Here is a 17207-nt window from a genome sequence, read left to right as displayed (position 1 = left end):
CCCAATACCTAAACTCAACAACTACCTTAACTATTAATAAAGCAGCAAATTGTGAGTTTAGTGAGGCAGAAGTCGTAGTTATTAGTTAGTAGTGAGAACTGTTGTTAAACTGAAGTGTGGCCCATGTTCTGCTCAGGTCTGGTGGACGCGAGGAACACGGCTCTGCTGGCGCGCCGGATGATGTCTGACGGCTGTCTGCTGACCGTCACCAAGTCTCTGAGGAGGGTGAGTTCTGTCTGCACCGGTGACTCCGCCCCCTGCGTCACACGCAGCCAATCAGGAGCCGCGCTGAGCTGTGCTGAACCAGCGTCTCTGTGTGTGTGTGTCTCAGGCGCCGCTGAAGCCCAGACCTGTGTGTGTGAGCGTCTCCAGCGAGCGTCCCTCCGCGCAGCAGCAGACGAGTGTGTGTCGGTCGCTGGTGTCGCCCCGCACCGTCCTCTCCAGCACACACACACCGTCCAGACCGCCGGGGACCCTCAGCACACTCGCTGCGCTCTCAGACACCACCTACGACCCCGAGACCACAGACGCCTGCTGGAGGGACGGAGTGCTGCTCGCCGAGGAGGAGGAGCCGGGCTCCTGTGATGACGTGCCTCTGGGGGCGGAGCCTGAGGAGACCGACCCCGGCGAAACCACCTCAGACCACTGCAAACCCAGCAGACCGGCCTCCAGCTCCTCAGGTCTGTTTAAAACACCCAAACCGCCCCGGCGCACAGACCCGTACGGGCCGCTCTCACGCTTCTTAGGACGCAGCGGCGCGGCGTTCAGCGTTTATACAGACCCTCCCGCCGCGTCCCGCGCTGTCAGTCACTCGGCTAAGATCACGTCTCCTCTGTGCGGCTGCGGGCGCAGGGCCCGGCGTCTGACGGTGGGGAACGGAGGGCCCAACCACGGCCGAGGGTTTTACTGCTGCCCCGTCAGACGCCAGGGCTGCGGCTTCTTCAAGTGGGAGTCTGGACTGATCCAGTCCAGCACACAGAACCGCCTCAGAACACCACAGACCTGCGGCTCCAGACCCCTCCGCTGACCCCCGTCTGACTAACACACCTGTGGAAGAATGGGCTATTATGAAGATTTCCATCCTTTAACCTTAACTTGGACATTTCCACATGCATTCTTTCTGCTTTTGGGGAGAGGATCAACAAATAAGAGCGAAGTTCCTCGTGAGAGATCTGATTGTGATGATGACCTCATGAATTGTGTTTTAAAGAAACCTGTGAAATAATATTTATAATAAAACACAGTTGATGAATATTTAATGAACTCTGTCAGGGACATGAAAACATATACATGTACGAGAAATGAATGCTTTCGGTCTCTAACTTTTAGATAAAAAGGAAATGTGTTCCAGATTTTGGCACTGCGAATGTACTAGTCAAAACTACAATTATTCAGACACTAGATATAATTTTTGATATGTTTTACTAGCGGGTGCAGGACACTATAGTTCATTAATGTAAGTGAGGAGAGCAAAATAAAGTGAACTGACATATTACACCCATAAATTCTTCATGCGGTGCACTACCAGTAAAACTGATTAAAAACAAATTGTGATCAAAAATGATTCAGACACTTTGACCTGAGCATGTTTTGCTGAAGTGTTTTTTCTTTATTTGCTAATGTGATCTTTTTACACACAGACTGAACACAATGAAGCATTGCTTGGTAACTGGTTGAGCTAAATTGGTTTCATCTAATTGTGTTCTTAATTTAGCAGCTGACAGCTATTCAACCGAATTCATTACATACCTTTCTATCAAAGTTATTATTATCAAAATGAATTTGTTCTGACACAGTTTAACTCTGAGTTCTCGTCATATTTTATTATCATTTTCTAAACTATAGCAAATAAACTGTGATAATGTGAGAAATGTTGAAGGTGTCTGAATAAATTTTGGTTTGACTACATAATCTATGATACGTTTGCTACCAATTTACTTTTTGTGTATATAAGTTTATATATATATATAATGCTTTATATATTTATTTAATATGCATTATAATTCACCTTATAATAAATTGTAAGATATAATTGTAGTTATAATGCATTAAAGCAACCAATTTCATATGCAAAAAAGAATTGCAAATTTTGTAATGCATTTTAACTTGATTAAATTATTTATTAATTGAAATTACAACGAACATTATGAATTACTTTTATAATACATTATGCACAAAGGCTTTAAACAGTAAAGTGTTAGCAAAAAATTTCATACAAATACAAATGTCATTCTATATATTTTCATAACTATAAAAAAACAAACATGTGTCGCATGGTCTTGACTCGTTCTTGCAGCGCCGTGAAACGCGTTTCGTAATCACATGTCCCACACGGCGCTCTGTATGACGCGCGCTGCAGAGAGCGTGGAGCGCGACAGACACAAACACACGCACGTGAGGAGCGCGTTTAAGCCGGAGTTTCTTCATCTCTTCATTCAGAACAAGCAGCAGAGAGAGTGTTTGATAAAGGGCAGTCATGTCTGAGACGCGCAAGAGGAGCAGGAGGCGCTTCGGCGGACACGCGCACAAGAAACAGAGGGGCTCCCGTGAGCTGGAGGTGGGCGCGCAGGGCGTGCTCGTCACCTGCAACATGAACGAGCGCAAGTGCACGAGCGAAGCCTTCAGTCTGCTCAACGAGTACGCGGACGAGCTTTACGGCCCCGAGCAGGTGATGTCATACACGTGTTTCTAGTGCACTATACTATCACTGTCACTGTAGAGCAGGATCCTCAAATCTGGCCCACGAGATCCAGTTTCCTGCAGAGTTTAGCTCTAACCCTAATCAAACACACCTGAGCATGCTAATCAGTGTCTTCAAGATCATTAGGAAATCACAGACAGGTGAGTTTGATCAGGGTTGGAGCTAAACTCTGCAGCAGATTGGCCCTCCAGGGAAAGATTTGAGGAACCCTGCTATAGAGTATCACTATTACTATACTGTCACTATAGAGATGTGTTACTGTTAGCGCACTATACTATCACTGTCACTATAACTATACTATCGCTATAGAGATGTGTTACTGTTAGCACACTATACTATCAATGTCGCTATAACTACTATCACGCTATAGAGATGTGTTACTGTTAGCACACTATACTATCAATGTCGCTATAACTACTATCACGCTATAGAGATGTGTTACTGTTAGCGCACTATACTATCACTGTCACTATAACTATACTATCGCTATAGAGATGTGTTACTGTTAGCACACTATACTATCAATGTCGCTATAACTACTATCACGCTATAGAGATGTGTTACCGTGTTAGTGCACTATACTATCACTATAGAGTATCACTATCACTATACTGTCACTATAGAGATGTGTTACTGTTAACGCACTATACTATCACTGTCACTATAACTATACTATCGCTATAGAGATGTTACCGTGTTAGTGCACTATACTATCACTGTCGCTATAACTATACTATCGCCATAGAGATGTGTTACCGTGTTAGTGCACTATACTATCACTGTCGCTATAACTATACTATCGCCATAGAGATGTGTTACCGTGTTAGTGCACTATACTATCACTGTCACTATAACTATACTATCGCTATAGAGATGTTACCGTGTTAGTGCACTATACTATCACTGTCGCTATAACTATACTATCGCCATAGAGATGTTACCGTGTTAGTGCACTATACTATCACTGTCGCTATAACTATACTATCGCTATAGAGATGTGTTACGTGTTAGTGCACTATACTATCACTGTCACTATAACTATTCTATCGCTATAGAGATGTGTTACCGTGTTAGTGCACTATACTATCACTGTCACTATAACTATACTATCGCTATAGAGATGTGTTACCGTGTTAGTGCACTATACTATCACTGTCACTATAACTATTCTATCGCTATAGAGATGTGTTACGGTGTTAGTGCACTATACTATCACTGTCACTATAACTATACTATCGCTATAGAGATGTGTTACCGTGTTAGTGCACTATACTATCACTGTCACTATAACTATACTATCGCTATAGAGATGTGTTACCGTGTTAGTGCACTATACTATCACTGTCACTATAACTATTCTATCGCTATAGAGATGTGTTACGGTGTTAGTGCACTATACTATCACTGTCACTATAACGATACTATCGCTATAGAGATGTGTTACCGTGTTAGTGCACTATACTATCACTGTCACTATAACTATACTATCGCTATAGAGATGTGTTACCATGTTAGTGCACTATACTATCACTGTCGCTATAACTATACTATTGCCATAGTATAGTGCACTAACACGGTAACACATCTCTATCACTGTCGCTATAACTATACTATTGCTATAGAGATGTGTTACGGTGTTAGTGCACTATACTATCACTGTCGCTATAACTATACTATCGCTATAGAGATGTGTTACGGTGTTAGTGCACTATACTATCACTGTCACTATAACTATTCTATCGCTATAGAGATGTGTTACGGTGTTAGTGCACTATACTATCACTGTCACTATAACTATACTATTGCTATAGAGATGTGTTACGGTGTTAGTGCACTATACTATCACTGTCACTATAACTATACTATCGCTATAGAGATGTGTTACGGTGTTAGTGCACTATACTATCACTATAGAGTATCACTATCACTATACTGTCACTATAGAGATGTCTTACTGTGTTGGTGCACTATACTATCATTGTCACTATAGAGCAGGGCTATTCAATTAGTTTCATTTGAGGGCCAGATTATCGAATTGAAAATTTGAAGGGGGCCGAGTGGGGGAGTCCCAGTGTCTTTTTGGGGGGAGCCTATAAAATAAGAAATTAAATTGAAAAGCATATTCAGCTGTAAATTAAACAAATATTATACTAACAATAACATCTATGAAAGGTTAACATTAGTGCTATTAATAGATTAAAAAATAACTAATTAATCACACATTTTTATGTTATTAATTGCATATTAATATATTTATGTTATCATAATTTCACATTGAACCTCCAAATTAATGTAGAAACAACATGAAGATGGTATATTTTAAATACAATTTAATGGCATCTTTTTACTAAGTAGCCTACTATTAATGAAGGCCAGTATCCTTGATATCAATAATGTTACTGATATCTCTATTAAATTCATTTTCCCTCAATTTTAGCCATTAATTATAGCCATTCAACATTACAGTATAATTGAAAGCCATTATTTTTAACACTTAATGGGCTTAAAACTGTCTTCACATAAACTATAAAATGAATATAAATGAATCTTTATTCAAACTACAAAAGTTAATCAGCGACTAGAGCAGCGGAGTGATTTCTCCTTTTTCTATTGTTCTTTGATTTCCATCAATGACAGACTTCATCAGGTTTCACTTTAAAAGCAGCGCTATCTCTTTAAAACCTGATGCATGACGAGGATCTGACACGCATTCGCTTTTCTCCCAACATTTTACGGTCATTTAGGACTCATTTTCAGACCGTATTTACGAGGTAACTCGCCATAACAGCACATTTTAACATAATTGTGTGCGTTTTTGTCTGCTGAAGCAGCTCAGCAGCGTATGTGGAAAGTCGAACGCACAGACTTTCAAACTTTGTACTCCATTTGATAATCAATTTCGTCCAGTCTCTGCGCTCATAATCGAAGGTGATTATAGTTCACTGACAAGCTAGGCAATATCGTGTAGAGTATCACTATCACTATAGAGATGTGTTACAGCCTGCAGACACAAAGGACAGTCTCAGTGAAGATGAGGAGGATGATGAAGACGCCGAGGCGGCTCTGAAGAAGGAAGTGTCTCAGATACAGTCGTCTATGAAGACACATCAGCAGAGGTTCAGTGCGGTGGAGAGCGGAGCTAATAACGTGGTGTTCATTCGCACGCATGGAGTCGGTGAGAGAATCAGATCATGAGCTCCATCAGAACACCTCAGATTCAGATCATAACCTCTCTCTCTCTCTCTCTCAGACCCGGAGCAGCTGGTGCATCACATTCTGTCGGACCTCCATCAGACGAAGAAGAGGAAGTCGCGTGTGATCCTGCGCATGCTGCCGGTCAGTGGCACGTGTAAGGCGTTTCCCGAGGACATGGAGAAGTTCCTGAGTGTGTTTCTGGAGCGCTGGTTCAGAGCGCCGCTGCGAGCCACATACCAGATCTGCTTCAAAGCCAGAAACAGCAGCCACAACAAGAGAGAGGAGGTCATCAAAGCTGTGGCCGGTACAGCAACTCACTCACTCACACACACACACTCACACTATAACACACGCACACTCTCGTGTCTCATCGCTGTCGGTTCTCTGCTGGGTTTAGGTCTGGTGGGGAAGCTGAATCCGCTGAATAAGGTGGATCTGACCAACCCTGAGCTCTCCATCATCATCGAGATCATCAAGGCAGTCTGCTGTGTCAGCGTCCTCAAGGACTACACGCTCTTCCGCAAGTACAACCTGCAGGAAGTGGCCAAGGAGCCCACCAATCAGAGCACAGGCCTGCAGGAAGCAGCCAATCAGAACACAGCCCCACAGGAAGCAGCCAATCAGACGCAGGAACACGGGGATGGCGAGAAAGCGGATGGGAGCGCAGAGAGCTGCGACATCACCGCTGGCAACGGGACGAAGGAGGCGGAGCTTGAGTGAATGTGTGTCACATGACTCATTTTTAAAACCATTTCTACACAGTTTGTATGTTTTTTTCAGGCGTTTGTTTCGCCTGGATGTCTTTTGTTTTTACTTCTGTATGTTGGGTGATATTAACAGTTTCTGTTCGTTGTACGGGATTCTTATGTCATTTTGGAGACATTTTCCTCTGAGGTGTGGAAATCCAATAAAACAACTGAAATCACGTGTGATGTTTCATTATATAACTATAGGCTTTCAAAAGCACAGTTCTCCTTTATTATTATTATTATTACTCCTGAGTGGCTGATTGGTCCTGAAGGTCTGCAGTGGTTGAGTGTGTGCTGAAGCGGAGTCAGAGTTGGTTATTATTGTGAATAATCGTGAGTGAGTGTCTCGGCGGGCGTCTCGGGGTCAGTGTGGTGTTAAAGGTCACGGCGTTGTGAAACAATAGTGATTAGCCGTGTCGCTCTCTGGAGACGAGGATTAGCCTTCACCGTGACCTTTCCTGATGGCAGGAGACAGGGGTCACAGCGGGAGAGACCAGGCACACGCTGATGACCCGCAGCAGTGCTTCATTACAGAACTGTATCCGCTCGGAGGCGCTTCACGCTTCTGACACCTGTGTTTACTCGCACATGGCTTCTGAAAAGTTTTATATACATTTTAATATTTCAGAACCATATTTTAGAGACAAAATGTACTTTAAAGTGAGAGAAACCTAACAAAACCTCACTTTGGGGACATTCTCCTAATAAAGTAAAAATAAAAAAAGCTAAGTTTTCTGTTAGGTTTGGTACGTATATTAATATTTATAACTAGCTGTATATAAAAACATATACGGTCTGTACAGCAGAAAAAGCATTACGCCTATGAAGAGTCCCCACAAGGATGGCAAACCAGGCGCGCGCGCGCGCGTGTGTGTGTGTGTGTGTGTGTGTGTGTGTGTCAGCTGAGGTCGGACTCCTACAGTGTGTCAGATGGCATGTGGTGTGACCTTTAACATCCCTCCTCCTCCTCCTCCTCTTCCTCCTTGAGATGGACAGATTTCTAGAAGACTTAATCTTGGTTTAACTTGGAGTCAAAAACAGCACAAACTTCATCCTGCATGTTTTTATGGTATTCTCTCTCACCTTCTTATATTGTGCCATATAATAGTGGCAATAATATAATGCTTCGAATAAGTAAATAAATAGTGAAATTAAAAATTAAAAGTGAATTTAAAGTTAATAATAGCTTACCAACAAATAAAATAGCAGCTGTTGCTACAATATTATCAAATGAAACGTTTACAAACTTACGCTGCAACGAATTTGACAAAAGAGATACATGTAGGAGCATGTGATATTTACATCGAGTGAGAGGCAGAGCAGTGGGGATGAAGATGAAGAAGAGGATGAGGATGATTGACGTCTCTGGTGTTTCACTGACAGCTCGAGACTCATCACAGCAGCTGCGCGCGACTCAAACTCCCCTCAGGTAATGACATCTTCATTTTATTGCTTTAAACTCCATAAATATTTACTATTATTAATATTTACATGGATCAACCTTACGGGTATTTTTATTATTAGTCGAGAGGAAGCGTCAGTTGATTTTCTGTCTCGTGTTGAGTGAAGTTAATCAAACGCGCGCTGACTCTGACTGACGAGATGAAGCGAGAAAACACGCTGCATGCAAATTAGTGAATGTTGCATAGGCTACTTTATAATTAGAGATCTGCGTTATTAAATTAGTGACTGCTGACTGGAGACATTGTCATAACTCCCAAGCCAAATTCAGCTCAAACGGTTACGTTTTTTGATTAAACTTTTTACAAAAATAGATCAGACCTCCTGATAGAGGAGTAATGACACATTTCACATCTCTAAATAATAATAATAATAAAAAACATTATTGTGTAATTTTATGTATACATTGTAGACAGTGCAGAATAAATAAAATAATATGCATTGTGAAAAGTGCTTTACGAATAAACAGACTAAATAATAAACAAATCAAAGACCAATAATGCCATATGGAGATAACCAGTAATATGAAAAAAATAAATAAAACAAATATAATAAAACAAAGCACTGGACAAGAAACTATAAAAAGTACAATGAAAAAGTGAATTAAAGCTTAGGTCAGGTCTTTATTGTCATTGCATGTTTATACAATGAAATTCTCTTACAGCAATCTGATTAGCAGCATTTAAAAAGAAAAACCATTTTACACTTACATTATAATAGGTGACCCTGGACCACAAAACCAGTCTTAAGTGTACATTTTTCGAAATTGAGATTTATACATCATCTGAAAGCTGAATAAATAATCTTCCCATTGATGTATGGTTTGTTAGTTTAGGACAATATTTGGCCGAGATACAACTAGGCTATAAGAATATCTGCAAAAAAAATCTAAATATTGAGAAAATCGCCTTTAAAGTTGTCCAAATGAAGTTCTTAGCAATGCATATTACTAATCAAAAATGAAGTTTTGATATATTTACGGTAAGAAATTTACAAAATTTCTTCATGGAACATGTTCTTTAGTTAATATCCTAATGATTTTTGGCATAAAATAAAAATAGATAATTTTGACCCATACAATGTATTTTTGGCTATTGCTACAAATAAACCCCAGTGACTTAAGACTGGTTTTGTGGTCCAGGGTCACATATACATAAAACATATAAATATAATATAAAAATATAAAAGCGATAAAAACACAAAGCTCTTGCATGCAAGTCATTAGTGTCCATCGTTAATTTTTCTATGGAGATCATTATTGCACAGAATCTGTTTAATCATTTTGATGTATTAATGTTTTCATATGATCAGCCTTCAGGAGGCTCAGATGGCATCATGAGTTGCCGTGGTGACGTGGGCGGGGTCTTCAGCGAGGATGCGCCTCGTCCTCCAGTGCCGGGTGAGGAGGGCTGTGAGGGCGGGGTTTCCTGCAGTAAGACTGTGTCTCATTGGTCGGAGGCTCCAGCGGCCGCGGTGCGCCGCTCTGGTGCAGATCTGGGGTTTGAGCCTGAGGGCAGTGTGTCACCGGATGGGCCGTTCGAACCCTGGGCCGAGACGCTGCTCACGCTGCTGGAGGACCGTGATGGCACGGCTCTGTTCCTGCGCTTCCTGCAGACACTGGGCTGCACGCCACTGCTGGAGTTCTGGTTCGCTTGCAGTGGCTTTCAGAAGGTTTCCGAGGACGACACGCAGCGGCGGCTCAAGCTGGCCAGAGCCATGTACCGCTGCTACCTGTGTGAGGGCATGGTGTCCCGCAGGATCACGGCCGAGACCAGGTGCAGCATACGGGACTGCATTCAGCAGCTGCAGCTGGACTCAGGCCTGTTTGAGCAGGCGCATGCACAGGTGCAGGCGGTGCTACAGGACAGACTGTTCCCGCTCTTCCTCCGGTCTGACGTGTATCTGAAACACACTCACACTCTCAAACCGTCCCCAGGGACACAGTTACCAGGATACCAGACCACGCCCTCACAGGTGGAGGAGCCTGAGAAAGAGACCCTCCCTCCCCACGATCAGAAGCGTGCAGGTGATCAGGAGTCCAGGTAAGGTGCAGTGCTCATGCTCATCGGCATACACTTTTGAGTGAGATTTGGGTGAGATGCGAGTGAGATGCGTGTGAGATGCGGGTGAGATGTGTGTGGGATGCGAGTGAGATGCGAGTGAGATGCGGGTGAGATGTGTGTGGGATGCGGGTGAGATGCGGGTGAGATGCGGGTGAGATGTGTGTGGGATGCGGGTGAGATGTGTGTGGGATGCGAGTGAGATGCGGGTGAGATGCGAGTGAGATGCGGGTGAGATGCGAGTGAGATGCGGGTGAGATGCAAGTGAGATGCAGTGAGATGCGAATGAGATGCGGGTGAGATGCGGGTGAGATGCGGGTGAGATGTGTGTGGGATGCGGGTGAGATGCGGGTGAGATGTGTGTGGGATGCGAGTGAGATGCGGGTGAGATGCGAGTGAGATGCGGGTGAGATGCGGGTGAGATGCGGGTGAGATGCAGTGAGATGCGGGTGAGATGCGGGTGAGATGCGTGTGAGATGCGGTGAGATGCAGTGAGATGCGGGTGAGATGCAGTGAGATGCGGGTGAGATGCGGGTGAGATGCGTGTGAGATGCGTGTGAGATGCAGTGAGATGCGTGTGAGATGCGTGTGAGATGCAGTGAGATGCTTGTGAGATGCGTGTGAGATGCGTGTGAGATGCGGGTGAGATGCAGTGAGATACAGGTGAGATGCTTGTGAGATGCGGGTGAGATGCGGGTGAGATGCGGTGAGATGCAGTGAGATACAGGTGAGATGCTTGTGAGATGCGTGTGAGATGCGGGTGAGATGCAGTGAGATGCTTGTGAGATGCGTGTGAGATGCGTGTGAGATGCGGGTGAGATGCAGTGAGATACAGGTGAGATGCTTGTGAGATGCGTGTGAGATGCGGGTGAGATGCAGTGAGATGCTTGTGAGATGCGTGTGAGATGCGTGTGAGATGCGTGTGGGATGCGGGTGAGATGCGTGTGGGATGCGAGTGAGATGCGAGTGAGATGCGGGTGAGATGCGAGTGAGATGCGTGTGAGATGCGGGTGAGATGCAAGTGAGATGCAGTGAGATGCGAATGAGATGCGGGTGAGATGCGTGTGAGGTGCGGGTGAGATGCGGGTGAGATGCGGGTGAGATGCGTGTGAGGTGCGGGTGAGATGCAGTGAGATGCGGGTGAGATGCGGTGAGATGCGGTGAGATGCGGGTGAGATGCGGTGAGATGCGAGTGAGATGCGTGTGAGATGCGGGTGAGATGCGGGTGAGATGCGGGTGAGATGCGGGTGAGATGCAGTGAGATGCTTGTGAGATGCGTGTGAGATGCGGGTTAGATGCAGTGAGATACAGGTGAGATGCTTGTGAGATGCGTGTGAGATGCGGGTGAGATGCAATGAGATGCGGGTGAGATGCAATGAGATGCGGGTGAGATGTGGGTGAGATACGGGTGAGATACGGGTGAGATGCGGGTGAGATGACCACCACACTGTCATCATATTCACTGACATGTTTCCTTCGACAGGCAGCGGCATCACTTGTGTCATCGACACCACCAAACACGAGAGAGAGACATGAGACACACACATCTGCCACACACACCGGTGAGTTAAACGAATGCATGAATATGAATGATTAAAAAATGTTATTTCATTTTAAGAACATTTTTTTGTGTTCTTTTCAAGCTCTGTATGTGAAAAGACGTGTGTGATATGAGCTTGTTAATCTCAGTAAACAGGTGTGTGTGTGTGTGTGTGACAGGTGAAGATGACACCACACACCTTTGCAGCTGAGCTGATGAGACGTTTGCGGGAGCTGCAGATACAAACTCAAAGCCCTCCAGCGCTGAGACACACAGTGAGTTACTGCCACAGATTTAAAGGGCTCATCAAATGCATTTTCAGATCTTTGTATTAATGTTTCTGGAGTTTACATTATGTAAAAAATATATCCCTGGCAGCATTTAGGGTGCTTTCGCACTAGCACTTTTGGTGCGCGCCTGGGTCCGATTGACGTCAGAGTTCGGGTCGTTTGGATGAAGTGAACGCTGTCTTCCGACCTCAGGTGCAGACCCGTGAACCGCACCCGAGTCCGCTTAAAAAGGGTGGTCTGGGGTACGGTTCAATTGAACTCCGGTACGGTTCGCTGCTGATGTGAACGCAATCGTGCCAAATCACGGAAGTGAACCGTTATTAATGCCGTATTATTTGATAAAAATGTGTGTTTGTTTCACTCACTTTCCTGACGAGCGTAACTTCCAGTGAAGTGTCAGTCTTCTCTCTGGTGACGTATGCAGGACTTCATTAATCATTTAGGACTTCAGTCATTTAGACATCGGATTAGATACATTTGTGTTATTTAACATATTTAATTTTTGCAGGTTTGTGTCATATTCTGAGTTTGCATTTCACTGTTTTAATTCATTTTGATGAATATTAAATCAGTTTTTTTGCAAGTGGGATGAATTAATGCACATTCACATTTAGTCTAGAACTACAGTAACATCATGTTCATACAGCGCACACAATGCCTCTGTACTTCCGATTTCTCCCAATTTGGGACAGGAGACTTGTCAGTCAATAAATGGGAAAACAAAGTAACTTACGTTACTTTTTTGAAAAAGTAATTCAGATATTTTCTTGTAAATTAAAAGTAATGCGTAACTTTACTAGTTACTTGAAAAAAGTAATCTGATTACGTAACGTGCGTTACTTGTAATGCGTTGCCCCCAACACTGGAGTGTACACATACTGGAATAGCACTGAATACAACCTGAGTGAGTAATCACATCATTTCCTGTGCTGACAGGAAGAAGAAACAGATACCAGTGGCACTACTGCATCCTCCTCGTGCTATTCGCTAAAGATGCCGGACAGTGACTGTGCTACGCAGAGAGACATCTGCACACGTGACACGAGGAGCATCGTGACGAGTCCGGCACACACACACCAGTAAGTGTTCACCTGCTGATCCACATCCACTGCTGAATCACCTGAAATAATTAGCTAAATCTGCTGAAAATGTGCTCACTCTCAGTTCATCTGAGATCAGGATGAGTTTGTTTCTTCATCAGGTTTGTAGAAATGTGTCTCTGCATCAGTGTCTCAGCAATGGATGCTCTGCAGTGAATGGGTGCCGTCAGAATGAGAGTCTGATAAAAACATCACAATAATACACACCACTCCAGTCCATCAGTTAACATCTGGAGAAGACAAAAGCTGAAACAAATCCAGCATTAAGACGTTTTTAACTAAAATATGAGTCTATAATCCATTATTACACTTCCTCCAGTGAAGAAGTGCATCTCCTGTTGTCTCTCAATCAAATCAAAATCCAGCCACATATACAGTGGGTACGGAAAGTATTCAGACCCCCTTAAATTTTTCACTCTTTGTTATATTGCAGCCATTTGCTAAAATCATTTAAGTTCATTTTTTTTCTCATTAATGTACACACAGCACCCCATATTGACAGAAAAACACAGAATTGTTGACATTTTTGCAGATTTATTAAAAAAGAAAAACTGAAATATCACATGGTCCTAAGTATTCAGACCCTTTGCTCAGTATTTAGTAGAAGCACCCTTTTGATCTAATACAACCATGAGTCTTTTTGGGAAAGATGCAACAAGTTTTTCACACCTGGATTTGGGGATCCTCTGCCATTCCTCCTTGCAGATCCTCTCCAGTTCTGTCAAGTTGGATGGTAAACGTTGGTGGACAGCCATTTTAGGTCTCTCCAGAGATGCTCAATTGGGTTTAAGTCAGGGCTCTGGCTGGGCCATTCAAGAACAGTCACGGAGTTGTTGTGAAGCCACTCCTTCGTTATTTTAGCTGTGTGCTTAGGGTCATTGTCTTGTTGGAAGGTAAACCTTCGGCCCAGTCTGAGGTCCTGAGCACTCTGGAGAAGGTTTTCGTCCAGGATATCCCTGTACTTGGCCGCATTCATCTTTCCCTCGATTGCAACCAGTCGTCCTGTCCCTGCAGCTGAAAAACACCCCCACAGCATGATGCTGCCACCACCATGCTTCACTGTTGGGACTGTATTGGACAGGTGATGAGCAGTGCCTGGTTTTCTCCACACATACCGCTTAGAATTAAGGCCAAAAAGTTCTATCTTGGTCTCATCAGACCAGAGAATCTTATTTCTCACCATCTTGGAGTCCTCCATGCGGGCTTTCATGTGTCTTGCACTGAGGAGAGGCTTCCGTCGGGCCACTCTGCCATAAAGCCCCGACTGGTGGAGGGCTGGTTGACTTTCTACAACTTTCTCCCATCTCCCGACTGCATCTCTGGAGCTCAGCCACAGTGATCTTTGGGTTCTTCTTTACCTCTCTCACCAAGACTCTTCTCCCCGATAGCTCAGTTTGGCGGACGGCCAGCTCTAGGAAGGGTTCTGGTCGTCCCAAAGCGTCTTCCATTTAAGGATTATGGAGGCCACTGTGCTCTTAGGAACCTTAAGTGCAGCAGAAATTTTTTGTAACCTTGGCCAGATCTGTGCCTTGCCACAATTCTGTCTCTGAGCTCTTCAGGCAGTTCCTTTGACCTCATGATTCTCATTTGCTCTGACATGCACTGTGAGCTGTAAGGTCTTATATAGACAGGTGTGTGGCTTTCCTAATCAAGTCCAATCAGTATAATCAAACACAGCTGGACTCAAATGAAGGTGTAGAACCATCTCAAGGATGATCAGAAGAAATGGACAGCACCTGAGTTAAATATATGAGTGTCACAGCAAAGGGTCTGAATACTTAGGACCATGTGATATTTCAGTTTTTCTTTTTTAATAAATCTGCAAAAATGTCAACAATTCTGTGTTTTTCTGTCAATATGGGGTGCTGTGTGTACATTAATGAGGAAAAAAAAAATGAACTTAAATGATTTTAGCAAATGGCTGCATATAACAAAGAGTGAAAAATTTAAGGGGGTCTGAATACTTTCCGTACCTACTGTATGTTTAGAGCTGTTTTGTCTTGTAAACGCTGCTTGATCTGTGCAGATTTCTCTGCTGATTCAGACCAGAACACTTTTTCACTGAAGGAAGTGTTATTATGGATTATGGACTCAACGTATTTTAGTTAAAAACATCATAATGATGGATTTGTTTCAGCATCCGTGCTGCAGTGACAGGTTCCTCCAGATCCTCTGTGTGTCCTCAGGTGTGTGACGGTGGTGTATTGTTACGGTGGAGAGCTGGTCCCGTACCGGACGTGTGTTCAGGGCGTCTCCGCTGTAACTCTGGCTCTCTTCAAGTCTCTGCTGCCGCGCCGAGGGCCGTTCAGGTGAGACGCGCTCGCTCACATCAGTGAAGCTGCTCCTCTGGGTGAGCGGTCGCTCATCTGTCTCTGGCTCCAGCAGGTTTTTCTTCAAGAGAGCGAGCGCTGAGTTTGACTGCGGTGTGGTTTATGAGGAGATTCGAGAGGACGACGCTGTCCTGCCCACACTCGACCGGAAAATCATCGCCAGAGTGGAGAGCGTGACCGAATCCATCACTTCAAAACAATGACTGTAAACTTCTGAACACATGCAAACAAAATCTGTTTCAGTCAAATATGAGTCTGAGTTTAGAATCACAGTGAAGAGTTTATTGTGTGCTGCTTTTGAATAAACAGTCATTCATTTGTGTGCTTTTGAATGAAAGTTTATTTACAATACCACACTGCAGGTATATAACAGTATTATCCACAACTGTTTCATAAAGAGAAAGAAACCCTTCAAACACAGTCATCATGATATTTTAGCCAAACCTGTTTTGTTTCGGAGCCTAACAAATGTTTATTAGCATAGATATCCTTGTTTTTTTGTATCATAATGTTTTTATGCTCTTAAATTATGGAAATCACCTGCAGCTGCTATTAAACACACTCAGACATTGTGTATTTTTAAATCTTATGGTAAAAATATTTTTTATGTTAGTTTTTGATTTTTTTATGTGACTTTTCTGTTGTCTAAATTGCTTTAATTGTTTTCATGCAAATTAATTATTATTAACTAATACTTAAACCTTTAAATACATTTTTTGTTACTTGAAATAAAATAAACTTAAGTTAAATAATAATAAATTACATATGTAAATTCTGATTTATTTTGTATAGGTAGATATTTTGCTTAGGATAGTTGTCAAGGCAACATTTCTCATTTTCATGTAGTTTAACTTAATAAAAAATAACTTAATAAAACAACTAAAACTTAGATAAAATTAATAAAACTACATTCATATAAAAAAATAACAAAAACAATAAAATATAAAATGAAAACTAATTACAATGTGTTTATATTTTATTTTATGATTTATACTCATTTATGTTTTTTTGTAAAACGTATTGAGAAGTTGTTTTTTTAATAATACAAAATATAAAGTTAATTATGAGCAGTAATAGTAGTGAAACACCATCAGTTTTACTTCATACCACTTTATGAAGTCTATGAAATGTTTCTTTTCCGAATGATATTTCGTCACACTATTACACTAACCGTTCGGAGCTCTTGCTCCCTGCTTATGTACTTTTCTCAGATTTATCTAAGATTTGCCGAGTGTCATCGTAGCCATCCGATCCAGACTGTATCCAGATCAGATGGTGGATCAGCACCTACACAGCAACAAATCCAGAGTGAAATGAGCTCTCCTGGGAGTACATGTGAGACCACACTCAAGAGTGTGAAAGTGTTAAAATAAGAGTGTTAAATTAACACTGAAGCAGAGTTAAAGTTAATGAGATAATTAAGTGATGATTGACCATTATTGAAGACACCTGATGTTAACGAGCAGAATCACCAAAGATGAAAATCACAATTTTTATGTCACCATTATAGTGCTCAGTGTTTGCTTTAGTTGGGCTCTTGACACTTATCTTTTTAGTATTACATTTTTTTTTGGTTGCTGTAACTGAATTACAACAGACAGACAAGCAACGAGAAAAAGGAGGAAAGTATATTACTTTTCCTAAATCTCTGAACTCACTAAGAGCCAAATCTCTGAGTTAGATTTACATTGTTAATTATAGCAGTCCTGTGATTCATTAGCATTATATTTGTTCAAAAATCTTTGAAAAGAGTCTTTTGTTTAGACTCACAAACATCAAGA

General features: G+C 42.6%; 3 protein-coding genes across 6 annotated transcripts in view; all 3 read left to right on the top strand.

Moving 5' to 3' along the window:
* eri2 (ERI1 exoribonuclease family member 2) overlaps nucleotides 1-1938 on the top strand; it is a 5218-nt gene extending 3280 nt beyond the window's left edge. Inside the window, exons 8-9 of the mRNA XM_058775807.1 lie at nucleotides 137-225; nucleotides 332-1938. Coding sequence (XP_058631790.1) covers nucleotides 137-225; nucleotides 332-1027 — 785 coding nt within the window. The 3' untranslated portion in view covers nucleotides 1028-1938. The remainder of the gene's footprint in view (nucleotides 1-136; nucleotides 226-331) is intronic.
* Nucleotides 1939-2287: 349 nt separating this feature from the next.
* thumpd1 (THUMP domain containing 1) lies at nucleotides 2288-6821 on the top strand. The gene is made up of 4 exons (XM_058775822.1): nucleotides 2288-2668; nucleotides 5702-5876; nucleotides 5952-6200; nucleotides 6294-6821. The coding sequence occupies exons 1-4, from the start codon at nucleotides 2477-2479 to the stop codon at nucleotides 6614-6616; spliced, it is 939 nt and encodes a 312-aa protein (XP_058631805.1). The 5' UTR covers nucleotides 2288-2476; the 3' UTR covers nucleotides 6617-6821.
* An 890-nt stretch (nucleotides 6822-7711) lies between these two features.
* On the top strand, nucleotides 7712-15978 carry LOC131545141 (axin-1-like). Of its 4 annotated transcripts, none has more exons than XM_058783699.1 (7): nucleotides 7712-8074; nucleotides 9418-10148; nucleotides 11650-11728; nucleotides 11886-11981; nucleotides 12933-13075; nucleotides 15283-15405; nucleotides 15479-15978. In XM_058783699.1, exons 2-7 carry the CDS (start codon nucleotides 9442-9444, stop codon nucleotides 15627-15629), a joined length of 1299 nt encoding a protein of 432 aa, XP_058639682.1. In that variant the 5' UTR covers nucleotides 7712-8074; nucleotides 9418-9441; the 3' UTR covers nucleotides 15630-15978. The 4 variants fall into 4 exon arrangements, with proteins under 4 accessions (XP_058639682.1, XP_058639698.1, XP_058639690.1 ...); XM_058783715.1 differs by having other exon boundaries at nucleotides 15234-15405; nucleotides 15482-15978; XM_058783707.1 differs by having other exon boundaries at nucleotides 15234-15405.
* Nucleotides 15979-17207: the final 1229 nt, after the last annotated feature.

Source organism: Onychostoma macrolepis, chromosome 01 (genome assembly GCF_012432095.1).
Source record: "Onychostoma macrolepis isolate SWU-2019 chromosome 01, ASM1243209v1, whole genome shotgun sequence".
NCBI lineage: Eukaryota > Metazoa > Chordata > Actinopteri > Cypriniformes > Cyprinidae > Onychostoma > Onychostoma macrolepis.
The sequence above is the reverse complement of the archived record's forward strand: the minus strand, read 5'-3'. Positions and strand labels throughout refer to the sequence as shown.